The 22,996-nt window shown below is 37.8% G+C and overlaps 1 protein-coding gene and 1 pseudogene across 1 annotated transcript; one reads left to right on the forward strand and one right to left on the reverse strand.

The window, feature by feature from the left end:
- Positions 1–4,826: 4,826 nt before the first annotated feature.
- Positions 4,827–5,331, reverse strand: LOC119522822 (annotated as a pseudogene).
- Positions 5,332–6,163: 832 nt separating this feature from the next.
- On the forward strand, positions 6,164–6,897 carry LOC119522891 (40S ribosomal protein S27-like). Its single transcript, XM_037821625.1, has 2 exons — positions 6,164–6,167; positions 6,665–6,897. The coding sequence occupies exons 1-2, from the start codon at positions 6,164–6,166 to the stop codon at positions 6,895–6,897; spliced, it is 237 nt and encodes a 78-aa protein (XP_037677553.1).
- Positions 6,898–22,996: the final 16,099 nt, after the last annotated feature.

The following is a 22,996-nucleotide window of genomic DNA, read 5'->3' on the forward strand; positions in this document are numbered from 1 at the left end:
GCAGAGGAGCTAAGGACTAAGGATTGCCAGCAGCCAGCCCCAGAACACTACAGTCTGAGGAGAAAACATAGCCTTGATGATGCTTTAATTTGGACTTTTCGCCGGTCTTAAAACCATGAGCTAATAAATGCCTGTTGTTTAAGCTGACCCATTTCATGGTAATTGTTTGGGCAGCCACGGAAACTAAAACACCCAGTAATATCTACAATAAAAGAATGCACAAGATATTTTAGGAACCCAGAGAAAACATCCAAATCAACAGATTACAGGAAATGCTTCCCCAAAACTCAAGATGTCTAAAAGAACAAAAAGATTTCTTTTTTCATAATATGCTTATTTATTTGTTTGCTCCACAAAAGATTGTACATAGAATTTAGTCAAGCCATGAAGGACCGTATCAATAGAGGTATGGGGACAGGGCAGTATAGATAGAGGTAACTGATGTGAAGACATGGAGGTTAAAATTCTCACAGTTCATCTGAGAACCTCTATGGAATCTGATGTATCTGAACATAGAATGAAAATAGTCAAAGAAAAAGCATGAAAGATCATTAGGGTTAGATTATGCATTTTATATTGAAGATTATGGGGAAATGTTGGGAGACTTTAGGCAATGGAGTGATATGGTTAGATTTGTGTCTCAGAACAAACAAAACAGTCTCAAGAAAAACAGATGGAGGAGGAAGGGGGTGATCTACTAGATTAAGAGGCTACCAGACAGAGAAGACTTGAGAGCTTAAACCAAAGCAATGATGGTGAGAAAGGAGATGAGGCAACAGATTTATGATATGTTTAGGAGACTGAATAAATAGGGTTAGATGATGGATTGCAGAAGGGAAGGAAAGAGCCTAGGATGGCTATTGGATTTCTTATTAGGATCTGTCACCAATTAATCATTCACACATTTAGAATATACAGGAGAAGGAATATGTTGGAAGGGAGGAGGGATAAAAGATTGATTTAAAAGACCCTATGGAATATTTAAAATGATCTACCTGGTATCTAATATTTGGATATATATTTTTAGATTCCAGAGAAGCAGGCTAGGTTAGAGATATGTACTTGGGTGGTATGCTAAGACCCGGATTTGGATGTAGACATAAAGGAGAATATGAATACAACAAAAGCAGAGGACCTAAGGTGGAGCCAGGTGAAATAAGAGTATTTAAGGGCAGATGCTTGTGTCTGGCAAGCCTGGATATAGGGAGATTACAAAGCCAGCTCCAGGCTCAAAAGGGTATGAGGAGGAGGAGGAGGAGGAGAGAGAGAGAGAGGGAGAGAGAGAGGGAGGAACTCAAAAGGTGGAAGCAACTCAAGTGTCCATCAACAGATGAATGGACAAAGTGTGGTATATACATTCATTGGAATATTATTCATCCATAAAAAGGCATGAAGTTCTAGTGCATGCTACAACATGGGTGAACCTTGAAGACATCAAGTTGTGTTAAATAAGCCAATACAAAAAGACAAGTATTGTATGATTTAGCTTATATGAAATAACTGGAAGAAACAAATTTATAGAGACAGCAGATTTTATGTTATAGTGTCTGGCAGGTGTAGGGGCAAGGGAGGAGGGAAAAGAAGTTATTGCTTAATGGGTACAGAGTTTCTACATGTGGTGATGAAAAAATTGGGGTAATGGATATTGGTATGATAGCACAATATTGTGAATGTAATTAATACCACTACATTGTATACTTGAAAGTGGTTAAAATTAGTATTTATTAATTAGTATACATTTTGACAAATTAGATAAAAAATTAAAAACTGCTGTTCTTGAAAAGACACCATTAATAAAATGACCATTAATAAAATTGACTAGTCAAGCCAAAATCAGGGAGAAAATATTCACAACACTTATATCTGCCAAAGGAATTGCATCCAGAATATATAAAGAAATCCTAAAACCAAATAATAAAAAGTTAAACAGCCTAATAAAAAATGGGCAAAAGATTTGAACACACTTTACAAAGGAAGATAAACAAATGTCCAAAACATACATCATTAATCATCAGACAAATGCAAATTAAAACCCAAGCAAGATACAACTAAATACACACTAGAATGTCTAAATGAAAAAGACTGACACACTAAATATTAGAAAGGAAGTGGCACTTTCATATATTGCTGCTGGGAATGTGGCAGTTTCTTACAAAGTGAAACATCTATTCTGTAGTCCAGCAATTCCACTCCTATGTATCTATCAAAGAATGATAGAACAATAAATGAAAACATATTCACAAAAATCCCTGTACAAGAATGTGTATAGCTGACATACATATAATAATGAGATATCCATCTACAGGAGGACAGATAAATAAATCATGGTATATTCATACAATGGAGTACCACTCAGAAATGAAATGAACTATAGATACATGCCAAAACGTGACTAAATCTTAAGGAAAAAAAAAGGTATGAAGGGGTGTACCAGTGTGTATACATATTATGTCCCCCAGAAAAAGCCATATTCTTTAACGAAATTTTGTGGGCACAGATTTATTAATCTTTTTGACCTCTTGATTGAATGTTCCCATGGAGTTCTGACCCCACCCATTCAAAGTAAGTCTTGATTAGTTTACTGGAGTCATTTAAAGGGAGCTCACACAAACAGGAGAGAGAGATGAAAATGCCCAGGATATGCTAATCCAAGACCCAGATGCTTACTGACACTTGGAGACACTTGGAGATGCAGACAGAAGGATATTTGGAGATGCTAAGCTAAGAGATGAAGCCCAGAGATATTTTGGAGAAAGCCATTTTGAAATGCAACCTGGGAGCAAAGGACCAGCAGACGCCAGCCACATACCTTCCCAGCTGACAGAGGTGTTCCAGATGCCATCAGCCGTTCTTCAGTGAAGGTATCATCTTGTTGATGCCTTAGTTTGGACACTTTTATGACCTTAGGACTGTAAATTTGTAACCAAATAAACCCCATTTATAAAAGCCAATCCATTTCTGGTATTTTGCATAACAGCAGCATTAGCAAACCAGAACAAGGGGTTAAACAAGTGTTACCATTTTATTAAACAATGCCATTCCTAGGTATGTACTCCAGAGAAATGAAAACATATGTCATAAGAACTTGCACATGAATGTTCATGGTAGCATTATTCATAAAGGCCAAAAAGTAAAAACAACCCAAACATCCATCAACTGATGAACGGATAAATAAAATATGATATATCCATAAATAGAATATTAAAGAAATGAGGTATTAAAAAATGCTAAGTGAAAGAAGCCAGTCACAAAATGTCATGCATTTTATGATTCTATTTATATGAAATGTCTAGAATAGGCAAATCTATAGAGATAGAACATAGTTGAGTGGTTTCCTGGTGGGTGGGTGGGTTATGGGGGAGACTGATTTGATGGCTAATAGATATAGAGTCTCTTTGGGAATGATGAAAATGGTCTAGAACTGATTGTGATGATAGTTGCACAACTGTGAATAAATGAATAAACTAAGTGCCATTTTCATTTGTACACTTCAAGTGGGTGAATTGTATGCTATATGAATTATCTCAATAAAGGTCTCAAAGCAAGGGTACAAAAGGACACCTGAAAGCGTAGAAGAGTTAAATGCAAGTACATTGACTTAAAAGTTATTCAAATCTCTTAAAAAAATTATCTAAAGAAAAGTAATCTTTTCATTTCAGTAGATATAAGAAGACATCAGTTGTAGGCAAATATTGGGGTCGGGGGGGAGCAAAGGAGGTCTAGTCAGTCTAATAAAGATCCCTTTGCTCTTCTGGAGAAGCCAACTTCTTAGAGTAGGCAAGGAGGCTATTTGGAGATGCATTTCAATAGTCAAGTAACATTTTAAACAGATTTAGGTTATTTCAAATGCAAATGTAAAACATTTCAGAGGATTGCCTTTGCATCTTTGTATATGCTATATTATGTGGAGAAAATCCACATTAAGACCCTATGAATTCTTTAGACTCCCCCTAAATACTCCCCACATCTTCACTGCTGCAAGCCTTGCTATAAGGAATCGGGAAAACAGGCATGGACTCCCAGTCAAATAGAGCTAGGTACAATTTACTTCTTAAGTTTTCTTTCCTTCTTTATTCCAGCAATGTGGTATCATTGGCTCTGTCCACTTATTTCACTCTTCTCCCAAAAGGACCTGCCCTTCCCATCTCCATCCATATCTTTATTCAGATGCCCATCCGGCACTCCCACTCAAACTTATCTGTCTTCTCTCTTGCTCAATATTCAATCAGTTCTTTTTTTTTTTTCCTAATTTTAAATCACTTTTATTTAAAAACATATATAAATAGGCCACATAACACTCAAGCCTAAGAAGAGTGCAGTCTTTTTAAAGAACATAATTGTCCCAAAGACTAATTATGGCTGATTCAGCTGACAATTTTATCCCTCTTCAAGCAGCAGCACAGTCACTGGCAAACATTTTACAGTCACCTTTTGTGAGCATTAGAGAGTCACAGCATTGGGGCATGACCCTGCCCTCAAGTTGCTTATAGAGCATCTGGAGAGGCAGGAAACATACAGAACAGACACAAAGAGCCAGCTCCGAGTCCACAGCCCTATCGTAACGAGAGCAATCACTGGCATAAGTTGTCTCATGTTTTAACAGAGGACCCTTGGGAATATCTTAGCAATTATATACTGCATCAAGTTTCAACATGATGTATCAAAAAAAAAAATTTTTTTTTAGTTAATATTTCATTTACTCATGTTTCAACTCAATTGAATTAGAAGAAGAGAACATAATTCCAAGCCAATTGTACCATACTGTTTACTGTCTTAAATGAAGGAATGGATTGCTTCTGTCCTAGAATCTTTCCACGACTCCACATTCAGGTGTCAAGTTCAGTAGTTTTTTTTTTACTGCCAAACCAATGTGCAAATTCAGATAATGTGTAGACAGCTCCCCATCCTACTGCAGAATTCATACTGATGAAATTATTCAGATTCATTTTGGAATCTTCTAAACTGTGGGTGAATGTCATCATCAGACTTAAAGGCATCCTCTACATAAGTGTCAAAGGGGCAGGGAAATGGCAAGACAGTATCGAGATCATAAATGAAGCTCTGTCCTCCACTTGAAACATGGAGCAAAACAACATGGTAATCCCATATCACAGGTCCTTCAGGTCTTGCCTGTTGTTTCCAGATGGGTATCATCTTTCTCTAATTAGATATGAAGACAGCATAACATTCTTCTAAAGGATACTGATCATGGTTTTTTATATCTTCACAGTAGCAGCTGCTGTAGATACAAGCGTCCTGTGGGGGGCTAGCCGGCTGGTAACAGGCGATGGTGGCGGTAGTGGTAGCAGCGGCAGGATCATCCCCCTCCATGGCAGGCTGGAGCTGACCTCAATCAGTTCTTAAAGAACCAACTAACAATGTCTATCCCATCTCTGAGTTTTTAGCCCACAATTTCTCCCTTTTCCCAACTCCTCTTATACTTAAAGGTGGGTTATCACAACCTTGTGTTCTCTAACTTCCATGGGTGTTCTATTTTCCTAATCGGGAAGTAAGTTGCTCAAGAGCAGATAAGGTATGTCTGTAGGTTCTCTATGGTGTCTGTTCTAGTTTGCTAATGCTGCCAGGATGCAAAACACCAGAAATGGATCGGCTTTTATAAAGGGGGTTTATTTGGTTACAAAGTTACAGTCTTAAGGCCATAAAGTATCCAAGATAAGTCATCAACAATCAGGTACCTTCACTGGAGGATGGCCAATGGCTTCCAGAAAACCTCTGCTAGCTGAGAAGGCATGTGGCTGGTGTCTGTTCCAGAGTTCTGGTTTCAAAATTACTTTCTCCCAGGATGTTCCTCTCTCAGCTCCTGTGTATTCTTCTAAGTGTCCCTCTTGGCTGTAGAAAGCTCGCTCCTTCTGTCTGAGCTTATATAGCGCTCCAGTGAACTAATCAAGGCCCACAGTGAATGGGCGGGGCCATGCCTCCATGGAAATTACCTAATCAGAGTTATCACCCACAGTTAGGTGGGTTACATCTCCATGGATACAACCTAATCCAAAGTCTTCAACTTAATCAAAACTAATACATCTGTCCCCACAAGACTGCCTTTAAGAATATGGCTTTTTCTGGGGGACATAATATATACAAACCAGCACACACAGTTTACTCAAACATGCAATGGGAATAATAATTTCTGACTCCCAGGAGCATGGGTAATTAATATATGCGAAAGCTCCCAATCATAGCAGAAAAACACCACTTCATTCTCAATCTAGTCGAATAATAAATATCACCAGAAGGTTACCATTATTTCTGGAAAGAAAAATATCAGCAAGTCCAGAGGTGTTAAAGCATTCTTTTCAGAGTATTAGTGAATATACATATTTACTACAACCTTACAATTTTAAGCTTTTCCTCAAATAGGTGATAAGGGCATCCCAATAATACCATTTTGTTTTTATCAAAGCCCAAGATGTAGATTCTATCACTTAGATTACATATCATTCTTGGTCTGTTCCTAAATGAAGAATAGGTCTCCATTTCTTCAGCAAGTAACCCCCCAAATGGGAACCTAGCAGTGACAAATATAAGGTATGTAAAAATGTGTATAAGCGTGCACATGCTCAGTAGCAATGAAGGTAGAGTAAAGACAAATGAGGGAGATAGGGAAGGGCTGGGCTTGGAGAGGATCAACATGCTTTCACTGGAGATTTACTACATCCCTCTGTGGAAGAGGAAAAGAGAAAAAAAAAAAAAAAAGCTAAAATGAGATGGCTAGTTCAAAGTCCAAATTCATATTTTAAAGATGTAAAATGTTCAGGTTGCTACAAGATTACCACAGTGTCTCTTTGTGTAGGTTGTTCAACGGTGTTGTGCCAGCCCACAGGAGGAAAGGCCAGAGTCACAAAAGGACTTTCATTTAGAAGAAAACAACACTATTGAACCACACAACTTCCTGAATTTGTCTTACAGAGCACAATGCCTTATCAATTCAGTAATTCTAGTTAACCTACCAAGATAATGTAATTATGTTTGATTTTGTATGTAGTGGTATCCTATTTAGGTGTTAATTTTCAATACAGTTTTGGTTATGGGCAAAAAAAAAAAAAAAAGAGGAAGGCAGGAACCAAGTTCTATTCTAGAACAGTTCTTTAAGACACACCTCCGTGGCACTGTATTCCGGTATAAGAAATATCCTTCACGACTCAAATTCTATACTTATTTATTCCCCTTTGGTAAAAAAATCACATAAACTAGCCTAACAATGATGTATAAATGATGACTAAAATGATTATCTTTTAAAAATATAATCAGGCTTTTACAGCAGGGATGGGGAAAAGTGTTCAACTGTGTATATGGCCAGTTTACTCTCTTCATTGAATCTGGGCAAGATGCTCTGACTGAAATGTGGCCAGGAAGCCCCACCCATCTCCTAGGAAGGCCTTCCAAACCGCACCATGGCTCACAAGGGAAACTCCCTATACACATTTTCTTGCATCATTTTCTGAGGGGCCAAGCCAAACTTGCTGACCTTTTTAATTGAGTTTTGTTTTTACTGTAGATTCAACAGATATTTACTGGTCTACCACCACATGGCAGTACTGTGCACAAGTTGTTGGTTCTCTCCTGACAAAAGAGTTGACAAAACAGATGATTGGGTGACCAATTTATCATCCAGAATGGGGACTTTTGAGAGTGAAAAGAGGTCCTCTTATTAATAAAGTTGGGACAAGAATGCCTGGGGTAAACTAGAACATATATTCACATATTCACCCTATAGCTAAGGAAACAGGCATAATTATTTTATTCAAGATGACAAGAAGAGGGTTCAATCACCAAAAAAAAGTGTTCTTTCTCATGGATCTTTATTAAACTTTGCTTCCCTACCACTGTATGGAATTTTGGCAGATCCCGAAAATTGTCCTAGAATCATTTCAGTAATTTGAATATCTTGTTCAGTGCAATAATTAAAACTCCAAACTTCATTTTCTTTAACACAGTGATTCTCATGGGGAGTGGTCCAGGAGAGAGCAGGGGTTATTTTGCCCTCAGTGGATATTTGGCAATGTCTGGGGGCAGTTTTAGTTGTCACAGTAGAAGGGGATGCTACTGGCATCTAGTGGGCAGATGCCAAGTATGCTGTAAACATCCTACCATGCACAGGATAGCCCCCACAAATCAAAGAATTATCTGGCCCAAAATGTCAGCAGTGTGAGGCTGAGAAACCCTGCTTTAAAACAATTGTTCTCCCCTAGCTGAAGCTTACTTTAGATCTGGAAATCTGTAAAGGCAATGGGAGAATCAGATTCTTCTCCCTTAGCCTCATCTCCTCCACCATGCCTAACAGTAGTTTCTGACCCTGAGATTTGGGCCCAGGGGAATAAAAAATCTGGAATCATTTTCTTTTGGATGTAGTGAACACACAGTGTTATGGGTGCTTGTGTGGATGTTTGCATGGGTTATGGTGGTGTCATTTTAGGCAACAACTTTGGAATGGTTAACAGTGTGCAATACCTCTCAGAGGGCAAAAGATTGGGAATTACTGATTAAATCCAGAAAAAAAAGAAGTTCTTGATGACCTTAGTTGGAGTGTGTAAAGGGTGAAAGGTATAAGCAGAAGTCAGATTGAAGAATGAGTGCGAGATAAGACAATAAAACACAGGGACAGCAATTCTGTGGACCCATTTTTCTAGGCACTGCTCAAAAGGGCAGAGAGGAAAATGAAGGGAATGCTGGGCTGGTGTTGGTTCTTAAGAGTGGAGAGATTTGAACAACTTTAAATGGAAATAGGGGAGGGAGGGAGGAGAGAGGGAAGGAGAGAGAATTTGGATAAAGCATGGCCCTTGCACACACAGAACGGGAACAGATGGTGTTCATGAACAGGTGTGTGATGGTGGGGAGGTGCCCCAGCAAGTCTCTCGCATAGCTTTTTATGACCTTGAGAAAAACTGGTTTGGTTCTGTTTTATTTATACATTTGAGTTTGGCTGTTTCTTGATTTAAGTCAATGAGATAGCTTCCTACATGATAATCTGAGGGAGAAATGGCCTGAAAATTATGTCAGTTGAATAACTCCTTGGAGGTTTGAGACTTTGCCTCCCAAAGGTTCTCTATTAAAATGTAAATGAGTTACCTGAAAAGTCATCATCTGAAAATCCATTAATATATTTGCAAAGATTAGTTTATCAATTGCCTGGCCAAGGGCTGGAGCCAAAACAAGTCGGTTTTACGTTGTGTTGAGTGTGGGTGTGTGCACACAGGCACAGACCCAGAATTTTGTGGGAGAGGGAGATGCTAGGGAACAGAAAAGGAGACCAGATCCGGAACACAAAACATTGAGAAAGCTGTGTCAGTGATAGTATAAAAATACCAAGAACTTGGAGAGAGGGGACATAGGGAAATCTTCAGAGGATACCCGCAGTATCAAATACAAACTCTGACTCCTTAACAATTTACCCCACATGGCCTTCATGTTACATACAACTTGTCCTGGGAGAAGCCAAGTCAAAGAAGCTAAGTTCCGTGGCCTGCATACCTGGACTCATGTTCCTGGGTAGGCATTCTTATTGTAGTCTCATTGTATGGCTGGCTTCTTCCAGAAGTCCTCAGGATTTTCCATACACCATCAGAATATATGATTGGATGTCTGATCAGAGACCAAAGTGTGCCAGTAGCACCAAGCCCAAAATCCTGCCTGGGGACTTATCCATTGGAGACTTACACCTTGAGAACAAATACTCCAACCATGCATCACACCCGCCACCCCTGTGGCTCTTGCAAATCTCTCCTCTCCTCTCAGCTTGCGAAGTGTTGGCTGCCCGCTTATGACTGGCACTGTGTTGGGGGCTTTACATTCATGGTCTCATTTCATGCTCAAACCAATCCTGCAAACTGGGTATTTAATTTTTATTTCACAATTAGGAAAATTGTGGGAATGTCAGAAAAGTAAAGCAATTGATGAGTCTAAAGCCCCACAACTAGAGGCAAAGGAGTTGAGATTTAGTCAGTCCCTTGTGCTATGTCTCATAGCTCTAGGCTTTATTGCTTATTTACCTTCCCATGCTTACCCTGTCTACTAACACTTTACACAGTGGTAAATCATAACCTCTACAATTTCACTGTCTTCCAAGATCATATTCCCTGCTTCTTTACTCTATCCTTGCAGCCATTTGAGTGGAAACTACTTAAGTGCTCACAACCCTGTGTACCAAAGGGCCACTGTAGGAAAGAGGTCCATTCACCTCATCATTACATGCAAATTATTTTTTTTATGCCTCAAATAAAAACTTCAACCTTACTTGAGACTTGTGCTCTCTAGTTACACCACCCTTTGGCCCTCATCATCACTGCCATTGACCAAGCCCTCTTACCTAATACCAGATTCATCCAAGATAGGGTATCTGGCTTGCAATCTTCCTTTACCTTCAGTATCCTCATAGATAACCCATCCAACATCACCACTCAGAATGTCTTGGCCTTCACCTTCATTCTAATTCAAATATGCACTACTGTGATCTTCACCTAGAAAAGAGCCACATCTGAACTCTTAAACCCATTTCCCTCTGTAGTCAACCATCCTTCCTGCTCTCTTTACTCTATAAACCTGCCACACTTATTCTTTGACCTTGGAGAGACTCAGGCCACTGACTTCTCTCCATCCCACTATTTCAGGCTCTTCTGGTATCACTTACATCTCTAACTGTGTTGCCCATCATTTCAACTACTCATTGACCCTTATTTTTAATTTCCTTGATTACTTCCATTATAACCCTCCCCCTGCCAAAATAATAAGAATAAACAAGAAAAATTCAGCTGTAGACTCCCTTTTTTATTCAGTTAAAGAAATTTTTAAAGGCTCTCCCCTCCACCTCCACAAATCATTGAAAATTATGTTTTTCCCTCTGAATGGTTTTAATTAATTTCAGTGAATAGAATAAACGCTAGCCCTCAAATTTAAACAATCAGTTTAAGCTTAACTGAAAGACAACAACAGGTCTAAATGATATTAATTATTATCAGTTCCTATCTGTCCCCTCTTCTGATTGGTTTGTACAGAAACTTATGCCCAATTAGGAACTCTGAGATGTGTTGCAGGGAGATGGCTGTCTTCTGTTCAGGGACTGACTAGAAGAAAAGGAAGGATGCTTCTGAGAAGCAGAAGGAATAGTGAGGCTAGTGACCAAGTTGGGGAGCTAGGCAGGTATGGCTGCTGTTCATCTAGAGTCTATGACCCAAGGAAACTTAAGAGATTTCCTTCCATCCTAGTCTGACTGAATTACCCTCCCAAATGAAGAAGTGGAAGTAAAGAAACGAAATTTTCTTTGCATAGTGACTGCAATGTTAGAATTCAAATTATCACTTATAATCATGTTCTTTTAACTTTAGGCCAGTGGTACCCAAACTTTTCTTTAGTGCGTATACGATCACTAGGGTAGGGACTTCTTTATAATGTAGATTCCTGAGCCATCCCATTTCTGGTATTTCGGATACAGGAAGCCTGGGGTGGAAACAAGGAATCAGTCAGCACTGGAGGTGAATCTGAGGCAGGTATCTGAGGACCACACTTTGAGAGGCCCTACTTGAGAATATATTTCCCATGTATCCTTCTTAAGATAAACACAAACTTTTAAAATTGTAACTGAATGTTATTCTAAAATATAGAATATAATGTCAGTACTGGTAATAATATTACACATCAGCTAGTATAAGCCCTCAATTTGTAGATAAGGAAACAGAAGCCTACAACCTTGAGCAACTGAAATTTTTGCTTTGACTAACATATTTTTCCTTAGAAAACCTCTGAGAAAGTATGAGGTGTGACAACATTTATAAAAAGTTTTTAAGTAAGACAAACATACTTCTAAACATTTACTTAAAAGTTTCATTAGGCAACTCAGTAGAAACTGTTGCTATTTAAATGCAGATAGTTGGTTAATAGGTAGTGTAATTAGCTCTTACTTAAATTATTACATATGGAATATTGCATGCATCATTTCTTTCCCAAAGGATACAAATTCTCTTAAATTCACCATCAAGTTCTCCAACACAAATGGTCCAAACCTTCTGCCAAGGGGCTAAAAGAAAGCTGATGTAATTCCACTCACACCACACAATCATCCACATTAGTTACCCTGAAATATGCTTGAGCACTGTCACAAATGTTTGTGTCATCCGATTAACAATGTTATCATGTTTTCATCATCTCTCTAAATGTATTATCAAGCAAACAATTGAACACATGAATGGATCATCTGTTACTTTTTCAGAAATGACTGAATGATGCCTGTGGGGTCCCAGGGTCCTCGCCTCCACCCCTCCATAGTGAAAGTGAGCTATCTCACCTAATAGCCTCCTACTTCACCAGGACTGATGTTGGAAGTCATCAAACCTCCCCAGGGGGGTAAAGAATGTATCATAAACAAAGCATTGAAACTCTTTTCCCCTGATCACTATTGATAACAAATCTCCACACTCCTGTGTCACAAGACCCTGCAGCAACTCTGTTCTCATAGCCTATGGAATGTCTTGTCCTAACCCCTATAAACCGCCACCTGGTACCACCTGCTCTTTGCGGTGTGCTACCCTCCATCTTTCCTCGGCTGGCCACCACCGAGAAGAATCATCTCCTGTCAGTAAGTCTTATTAAACTCATATCTAACTCCCTGCCTGGCATGTTCTTTGGTCCTGGGGCTAGCTGAATTGGAATACTGGCTTGCTGGCCTTCAAAGCAAAGGATTATTGCAGATTGGGATGATGTCTGGATTGAGTAACCCAGCAGTGATAAAATGCTATGGGTTATAAAGACAAGACCCATTCTTGTAGGCTCTTAACTTGCCTCCATCTTATGCAGTCTAAGGATGGTTCTGGCAAGAAGTCTATTTCTATGCAAATAAAAAAAAAAAGATTTTTTAGAGAAGAAAGGAAACCTTTTAAATGAGGGGTGCAAGAGATGGAGAAAGGACCATCTAAGTCAAAAATTTTCATGTTTTTCAAAGTATCACACGTACACAAACTTTATTAGAAATAACTGGGGATGCTTTTGAAAAATACAAATTCTAGGACCTCACCCCTTTACTAAATTCCAAAGTCTCCAGGCTGGACCCTGGGCTGAATATTTTTTCAACCAGCCATCCGGCTGATTCTTAGATCCATGACAAATTTACCCAACTAAGGATGGGGAGTGAAAGGAACATAAATTATTATTTTTTTCCGTCATGCCACCCATCATTCCACAGCCCAAAAAAACCTTAGAGAATTCAATGAAGTACATGAATTCCAACAAAAGTAAAAAATAATATTTTAGCTCAGATCCTTCATCTTAGGACTACTTAGATCTGAAATCTCTTTTCACACTAGTACCCTGGCAACTCTTGGTCACCATGGTAGTCTTTTAAATTGCCAGATGATACTCGATGTTGGGTCTTTGGTCCACTATTAAGCTCTCCAAATGGGTTGAAAAACAACCCAGGAAGTTTGATCTCAAAGGAGAAGACAAAGTCAGCTTCTCTCTCTCTCTCTCTCAATCTCTCTCTCTCTCTCTCTCTCTCTCTCTCTCTCTCTCTCTATCTCTGCCTCCCCCTCTCCCACTCCCTCTCTCTCTTCTCTTTTTATCTCTCTCTCATTCATAGAGAAGAATGAGGCAAAGTTCCATGAATTTTCATTTTTACTCATGACTAAAAGGTAGTTACTAATACATTAGTGAGTTGGTAAAATAACTGAAAGTAATTTCAACAGAATTATCTGAGAACATATTGTTTTAAGTGACCTACTTGCATGTCAGCATTCAACACCTGACAACATTATAACACTCCTATTTAGTGGTCTACACACACCCATCTTATTTCTTATATTCTAAGATTTTTTTCACATTTAACATCTATGAAATTAGGCTATTTCTTACAACTGAAGGCATCTTACAAATGTTTGGCCTCTTCTGGCACCTACAAATCACTCTGTCATAACTTCCCCAATCCTTCTTCCCTGTAGGGATAGAGCTGTCCCTTTTTTCCATCCTGCCCCTTTCTGAACCAATCCTGAAACTCTGGACTGTGAACTTGAAGATTTTATGCCAATTAAACATGCTGCAGGACAAGGTAGATTTCTTTGTTCCATTATTTGGTGCTGATAGCTGCCACCTGAGGTAATGCATGCATTTTAGACATTTCATTTCTTTCTTGAGAAAACTGGGCACATTTCTTCAGAGTTAGCTTGGAGGACATTTTGACAGGCTCCATCCAAAGTTACTCCAAAACACTCATTACCTCTGAAAATTAACATTCTCCTTAAAAAGGGGGTCAGATATCTATTTTATCCCAGGATGTTGCTTATTTTGCAAATTCTTACTAAGTAGAATCCTACAGCCAAAGTTCAGATCAGAAGATCCCTGGGATTCATAAGACAGAGATACCTCCTTAAACAAGTATGCCAGAGGTGGGCATGCAGATGGCTCTTACCCAGCATTTGCCACACTGGTATTATATTCAGCTATACACTTGCCTGTCTTCTCTGCCAGACTGTATGGTCCCCAAAACTAGAATTCATTGCTATTCACTTATTGGCTTCCCAACATCTATCCAAGACCTGGTACCCAGGTGACTACAAATATTTTCTGCTGAACATAGTAACGGATGATTAAGGTTACTGATTCCTAAAGCGTAGATTATCAGAGCTAGAGGCACTATTAAAGATCGTTTAGCACAAAAATTATCTTGAACATATCAGGAGACTATATTCTAAAAGTCAAACAACACTCTACGATCTCATAGCTAGTAAGTACAGAGCCATGAAAACTCAAATTGGGTCTAATGATGATAGTTATTTGGCTCTTTCCACTACATAATGCTAATGATTTGATATACTGTCATCCTCAATTTTAATAAGATATACCTATAAATGAGGGTATCAAATCAATACATGTATTAGTTCCTCAACCTGAAGAAATGCTGGACTGGGACTTAAAAGAGTCAAGAGTTTTCTCTTTCAAACCATCAGAAGCAAATAATGAGGTTAACTCTTTATAGACCTTTTATTTTTACATTGCTGCTACAATAAAGCAAATTCATGATTTTTTTGAAAGTAAATTTTGGTCCCCAAGTAAGAAACAGACATAACACACAAAACTAGAGTGAAATTAAAATTTCTCTCTTTTGTCCTGTCCTTAAGTAGATGTCAGTTATCATCTCCAACATTTTCAGGGAGAAGAAAACCTTCAAAGAATGAGATGACAATACCCAGGTATCACCCACTGTTACAGAAACTTGTCAGTTTTTCAATGGACTGTAGTGGCAGTAATTCTGGAATGCAGAAGCTAAGTACCAGCTTTTTGCAGTAAATGTTTATAGATCCTCAATATCAACTTCTAAATATCATTACCACCACTTTGTTATAATTGCCAGTAGTAAAAATACAAGTCAGCAGAACCACAATTTTCAGTCACTAATTTAAGGAAAAAGAACACTACACTACACACAAGAACATTTCCTCCCTGAGGTTTCATACGGCAAAGAAGCAAAATAAAACTGCTGACGGTTACCTATTCTAAAACTGGCTGCTATTCACACAGTAGGAAACCTTTGAAATGCACTAGTGTCTCTCTGCCCCATATTCCCCTGATTTTTTCTCAAGGAACAGTCAAATTTATCTGATTTAGTCTGTTGGTGGGTAGACAGAACATTATGCTGTTAACCTTAAGTCCTAGCCTTCTCTAAAACTGCATAAGAAACTGATTTCTTTGCAGAATAAAATGTGCAAAGGCATATCAGAATCATTCATTTCAACTTCATTACTGATAATTGATCACACTGCCCAGAGGAAATCAGTCCATTTGCTTTTCATGAGCCAGACTAGATAAAGGTCACCATTCACATGTCTCCTTTATAATGAACTAATTATCAAAACAATAGGCACTTAATAAGAAGTATAGCCAAGGAAACATGTTTGTCCTCATTCTTTTGAACTTGCAAATTGTACAGAGACTTAAGACACAGACAATTTTCTCTGCTAATCCTGGTTACAGCAAAACTTGCTTTTTTGATGTTTTTTCAACCTTAGTCCCAAAATCTCCTCCAAAAATTGATCATGAAGTTATTAGTTTCAACTCTCCCCAATACAAAAGATGCCCATGCCAAACATTAAAAGAAATGCCCACCCCTCAAAAATGTTCTAAGGGAGCTCACTCTAATTGGTTTGCATGCCTAGCAAAGAAAATGCCAGCACAGACTGACAGCTTGTCTGATTCCACCGTGACTCTTTCAAGTCACTATGTTCGGTGAGCTTCCAGAACATCCTCCAGCAATGCTCATTAGCAAAACTCAGCTGATACATCTCTGAAGGTAATTGGTGGGGGGTGGGGTGAGAAGGGAGAGGTACACTCTCTTTCTCCCTAATCCAAAATCCAAAGATCCAAAGACTATAAAATCCTATATGTACCTCAACACTAAAATCCCCAGAATATTCCACCCCACCCCCGCACCCCCACAGAAAATCAGAAACTTCTCTCCACTAAGAAACTTGGCCATCTGGTTCATGTCCCTTCAGCTAAAGTTTCAGATCTCATTTCCTGCCTTGAGCCACATCAAAGATAAAGGGAGGACACACACATCAGCGCTATTCAAGCTACTGACTACAGATATTAATCCATAGTCAATGATGACCTTTCCTGACATATTTTAATATACTGACTTCTTACAGACTTCGCACAATCCTAATATTCCACCTATTACCCTATCCCCAAAAGGTTGTGATTCATTTAGTTACAACCACTTTAAAATGAATCCAGTATATATTGCAATATGTTCAGAAGTGGCTTATGGCATCAGGGACTCTATAATTATTCCCTCCCAGATATTCAGTTTTGCTGACAGCAGAAAATAATTGTATAGACCTACAACCCACACAACCCTAGGGGGCCTCTGAAAGCAACAAATTTTGAAAAAAAAAAAAAAAAGGGGGGGGGGAATTTTTCTGAAAATGGCAGCAGCCAAAACCAAGCACAAAACATTTAAAATACAATTTGAGTTTTGTCAGGAGTAGTGTAGGGATATGGTAGAGGAAAAAAAAAAAAGAAAGACATTCCTAAATATATATAAATGATTTAAAGGATAATTTTTCATATGAGAATTCTCTGAATCTTCATGTCAATTTCTAAAATTGTATTTCCTTTTGTGGGAATACATTAAAGACCATCATATTTCATCTAGAAAGAGAAGGACGGTATGTATTGGACTGATACGTACTTAGCTCCCTTCCTCTCCCTTACCCTTTGCGACTATGAAGATTACAAACAAGTGCACAAAAATGTCAAGAAACAGGCTGGAAACCTGCACCACAAGTCCCTGGAGAAAAGCAGTGGACTCATCATTCATAGTTGTGACTTCACACTCTGGCTCTCCTTGCTCGGAAGCTTTGATAAACACTTAACTCTTGTGTGCCCCAGTTTCATATTTTGAAACTAGTTCCTCCCACTTCACTTTAGCAGAAATGATAAACAACTGAACAAAAATAATATAAGCTGTGACACAAAGATCATTGGGACAAGTCATTTAAGAACAGCGAAGTCAGAGGGAGGTCGTGGGCCCTATAAAAGATGTGCCCAGAGACAGAAAGTAAAGGAATAGATTTCTTCTACAGCTGAAAAGCTATAATAAGGGACCAATAACAATGAACAAAACATGGGACAGAAAAAAAAAAATGGATTCAGTCTATAAACTGCCCATAAAATATGACAGTGTGCAATGACAAAATCCAAACCCCTCAATGTATCATCACAGCCACAGATTTTTATAAATGATGGTACCATAGCAATTTCCTTTAGTTCTATCCCTTGGACACTACCACTTTCTTCCTTCTTTTACTCTCCCTCTAATGACCACATAAGGAGGGCTAGATGGAAAGACTTCAAGTCAATGCTGTCATCTGAGTCCATTTATCAGGAATCCAGATGAGAAGGCTGGGATGCCACTAAAGGAGAAACGAAGCTTATGGAAATACTTCATGTGTTGGAGAAAAGGTGATTTGGAGTTATGCTGAGTATCTCTGGTCCAGACAACATTATTTTATTTTATTTTCTCTAAGTTCCTTTAATTTCTCCAGACCCTGCTGCATCTCTCTACTTCCTTTTTTTATTACATGACCTTCATTCAGTTATCTTTACTTTCATATTTCTGCACTTAGACATCTTTCGGAATGAGGCAAGGAATAAAATCATGGAGCAATTTTAAGTCACCAAATTGAAGTAAGAAATCTCAAAAACATAAAATAAACAGGGGAACTCCAAATAAACCTAATCTAAGTATACTTAAAACAAAATAAACACAACATAGAGCTTTATGCTTCCTGGTAGACAACAAAAATAGGACATATGACAGAGTAGTTATCATTTGTAGTAACATAAGTATATCATTTTATTAGGGAAGAGAAACCTTCTGCAGCATAATTCTTGCCAGGTAAATTTATCATATTGTAAGAATAACTGGAAAAAAAATGGACAAGGACTTTTCATAGGTTGCTAATAAAAGTTGCACAAACCTTCATATTGTCATATCTTAATCCAACTCTCAGTGAATTCAAAGGTATTATGTCAAAGCACAGAAGAAAACTATTTCTATCATATCCAAATATACAGTCACCTGGTGACATGACTACCCAGCATAGGGCTTGAGAATCCAAAAGAATGGATATTTGGTACCCCTACATTCACCTCCAGTAACAGTCCAAACATGATACAAACCACTTACAAGGAAGTTCCAAGGGGAAAAGGCATCAGGCTTTCCAAAGTGAGGGTAAAGCTCCCAGAAGATCTCTCTATGGAGGTCTTCAGATGGAGAAAGCAATGATCAGGAGGCTGGGAGGGCAAATGTGAAGTTGAGGAACAAGAAATAACCAACTGGAGAGGAGTCCAGGCAAGGAAGTGTTGATGTTGAGAAGCAAGCAAATGAATCAGAGTAATAATGAGAGTAGGAGATTCCACAGAAAGGACACAAACGATTACCAATCCCTGAGAACATTCATTTTGTTTTTACTCCATGGCATCTCTCTTGACTGAGGGTAAAATATTAAAGGAACTAAATACAGCAAATTATCATACAGACTAGTTTTAAAATCTAAAGAGCAGACAATTTGAGACTAAATCACAGGAAGTGAATGTTTGAAACATACAGTTTTCTGTATTGAAGTCACATGCCTGTTTTTATAGGAACCTGATATGCAAGTGGCAAAGATGGCATTTTCTTTTGAAGATCTGAGTGTGGCTTGCATTCTTACACAGAAAGCAGGAGAGTACCTAGAAAGCATTCAGAACGTTATAGTGATGGTCAGAATCAGTGTCACAAAACTGCTGCACCAATTTCCCCATATTCCCCAATTTCCCTTTGAGACGTCAGTCAGGGCAACACAGTGCAACCTCCTCCAAGGCAAGGCAGAGGGGATGAGTGGCAGCCAAAACCCAGTCCTTCCCTCAGTGGCCAAGCCATGGTCTCTAAAGAAGGACCAGGGATGACTTGCGGAAGGAGTACCTTCTAATTATGACAAATGCTCTGTAAGGGCTGGCAGAAGCTCTGGAGGTTACAGAAGGACAGCTGAGCCAGAGTCCAAGTAGAAGCAAGATTTAGCAGGAAGAGAGTAAGTTATCCACCTGAGACAGATAAGTTAAAGAGGATAAGTTCCCAGAAGAGATGCAGTTGCTACAGAGCTGCAAAGTTCATGGCTCAGGAAAGAAGCCATATTGGTGGGTACATAATTTGGCGCCTTTCCCATATTAAAACCAAAATGCTAAGCAAGAGGAAATATTACAGGCCACTGGAGACGACTGCTTTACAGTAATACTGAAATTTAAATACCGATTGTTAATATCGTGTGAGAAATATTGTAACAGTGATAAATGGCAAATTATAGAAGCCACTTAATACTACCTGTTTTTCTTGAATTATGCAATAACAGTTGTGGTAACAGTATGCGCATTAAGCATCGCAAACATTCAAATCCTGAAGCAACAAAGAAAAGAATACATAGTTTAGACAGAGTGTCTGAAAACCTGAACAGGCACAGGTGTGATTATCAGAAGTCAACTCTATCTGAAGAAAGAATGGTTGACAACTGCTGGTAATGTCAAGGATATTTCAGAAATGTATGCAAAATTCCTCAAAAGTTCTACTCATAAATATACTCCATTCCATCAGTATGCAGAACCTGCTGGATGTCAGACCAATGAAAGTGACAATCAAGTAAGAAATAATTACAGATGAGACACTGACAGAGATCTGAAAAAGTACATTAGCTTTCAAAGATCGAAGTAGAAATATTTAGGAGGAAGGCCTTTGGAACAATCAGATCCGAGTTCAAATCCTGTCTCTGATCTTTACTAGCATGTAACTTTCAGCAAGTCACTATTTTATAATCATAAATAATAAACTATTCAGATATCTAATGCCCCTTTACACTTTTAAAAATTATTAAGGTCCCTAAGAGCTTCTGTTTCTGTAGTTTGTATCTATCAATACTCACCATGTTAGAAACGTAGACCGAGAATTTTTAAAATGTATTTATTTATTGATTTATTTAAATATAACAATAGATCCATAGTATGTTAATATATTTTTATGAAAAATAACTATATCCTCCTCAAAAATAGTGGGAATAATGGCATATTTTATATTTTTGCAAATCTAGAAGACAGCAGGATTCATAAATCTGCTTCTACATTCAAACTGTTGCAATACATTGATTTGGTTGAAGTAGGTGAAGGAAATCTGGCTATCCATAGATATGTAGTATGAAAAGGAAGGAGAATTTTAATAGCTTTTTAAGGTAGTTATGTATATTCTTCTTCGATAACACATAAAATCTGGCAAGTGGTAGTTTCTTAGAGACTAATTGCAATGTAGAATCTGACCAAATCAATAAACTCTTTGTACCCCTTTTACATTAAAGTTCATTGGCCTAACTTGCACTTGAAATAAATCTTTTGCCCATGCAACAGACGTCCTTTATGCACACATTCCATTTTGCCACATGGAATATTAAAAAGTCATGTACTCTTGAATACATGACTTAATGTAATTAATTGTTTTTACTGTTTCATCAAGGGATTTCTTAAGTGAAACTGGCCATTTTTTTTCAACTATGAGTTTATGGCAATGAAGTACACAATGACTACCAATTTGTATGAAGGCATGTTTACCCATTATTACTTAAGTACAATCAGTGCAATTGTCACCACAGTGAAAAAGTACAAAAAGCCTTAGGGTTATAATGAAAATACTTTGACCGCACTGGACCCCTTGGGTACACCAGGGATCCAAAGACCATACTCTGAGAAATACTACCTGCTGCTTCAGAAAAACCAAAGGTTGGAATAGCTATGAAAAAAATCTGGGCATTTATTCTGTACTAAGTACTGTCGATTTTTTTTAAAGAATTATATGGCTCCTACCTTTAAGGAACTTACAATTAAGTTTTGCTTGGGAAAGACAAAAAACAATAACTTTCAAATGATGTGTGATAAGTGCTATTAAATTATAGAGAGGTATGGCTAGAGTTAAAGAAAACAGAGGCAGGATTCTCCTCTCAAGGATCAAGCATATAAAAATGGAAATTATCTTTAAATTATTTTAAAGGCTTTATTAACATAAAATAACCCATGGTCATTATATAAACTAAAATAAATTTTAAAACTAAAAAGAATACAGATAACCACTAAGACCCTACTTAGATTTAATTACAGCTAATAATTTGACATAATTGACTCTAGTCCTTTTCTATAAATATATACAATTCTTTATTCATATTTATGCTCACCTTATATATAGATTTATATGGAGTTTTAATTCAATAATAAATTATAAAGATTTTCCATATAATTTGAATAAACCCCAGACATATGACTTTTAATGTTATTATGATTTGCTTTTAGATGGGTAAGTCATAATTCATTTAACTATTCCATATTGGAATTCTGGTATTATATAGTGTTCTTACAATTCAATATAAACATACATTTGTTTCTGCAGTCAATTTATTTTCCTCAGGACATGTTCCCTGAAGTGAAGTAACTGGATAGAAGGCTAAGAAGAGTTCCTAGGTTCTTACCATATAATGCCAAATTTACTTCAAAGGAGGTTTAAGACGCAGTTTAAGATGCAGTTTTAAGATGCAGACCAAACAATTTCTTCCCTCTCTCTCTCACAAGTTCCCATTGCAAGAGCAGGAAGAATCTTCTTGAAAGAAACCATAACATTTTTTAAAATGAAAGTAAAGATGCCAATCCATATATTTGAATCATTTAAAACATGAAAAAGGATGTAACTTGATTATAGAATGAAACAGAGCAGAGAAAACCACAGCCTTATACACCAGTGCATAACCTAGTTCTCCCCGAGGGAGCTCTATAGAAGCTTTAATTTCAACGTCAGTGAGTACAAGGGCAGAAAGGAGCCAAGATGTGTCATATGAGTAGATTAAACAACTATATTTAGAATGGCTGAACCAGGTAGCCCCTTCTTTTCCCTGCAGAGAGCAATCCAGTGGCTTTTTCCCTTAGGACTATGCCCCGAAAACTTTTCCCCCAAGACACCAGTTCATTGTCCAATGGAGAGTTCCACATATGGTTGTTAAACCCTGAGAGAGAAACAGAAAAGGACTTCATGTCAAACCTCTATAATCTCTATAACATATGGCTAAGAAAAACTATACCATTTGACCCAGAAGTAAAATTCACTAAGATTTCCCACTCCTTACTTGGTGATGGAGATCATCATGGGACAGCATTCTCTTTGCCTATCAATTCCATTGAGAAATGCCTCCTATCAACAAACTCTGTGCTTTTACAGTTTAAAATTAGAATCTCACATTCAGGGAGGTTGCAAAATCAGACCTATAATACAGAATGGTAATCCCATGCAAGCTAGCCATATACTAATTAAATTAGTTGTTTATTCATAAATATAGTCAAATGTAGATTACCAGATATTGGGGAAATATCTAAACACATGAAAATTAGGAATAAAAAAAAAGAAATAAATTAACAAACTTTGGAGAAAACTGAGTAA

Source organism: Choloepus didactylus, chromosome 1, assembly GCF_015220235.1.
Source record: "Choloepus didactylus isolate mChoDid1 chromosome 1, mChoDid1.pri, whole genome shotgun sequence".
Taxonomy (NCBI): Eukaryota; Metazoa; Chordata; class Mammalia; order Pilosa; family Megalonychidae; genus Choloepus; species Choloepus didactylus.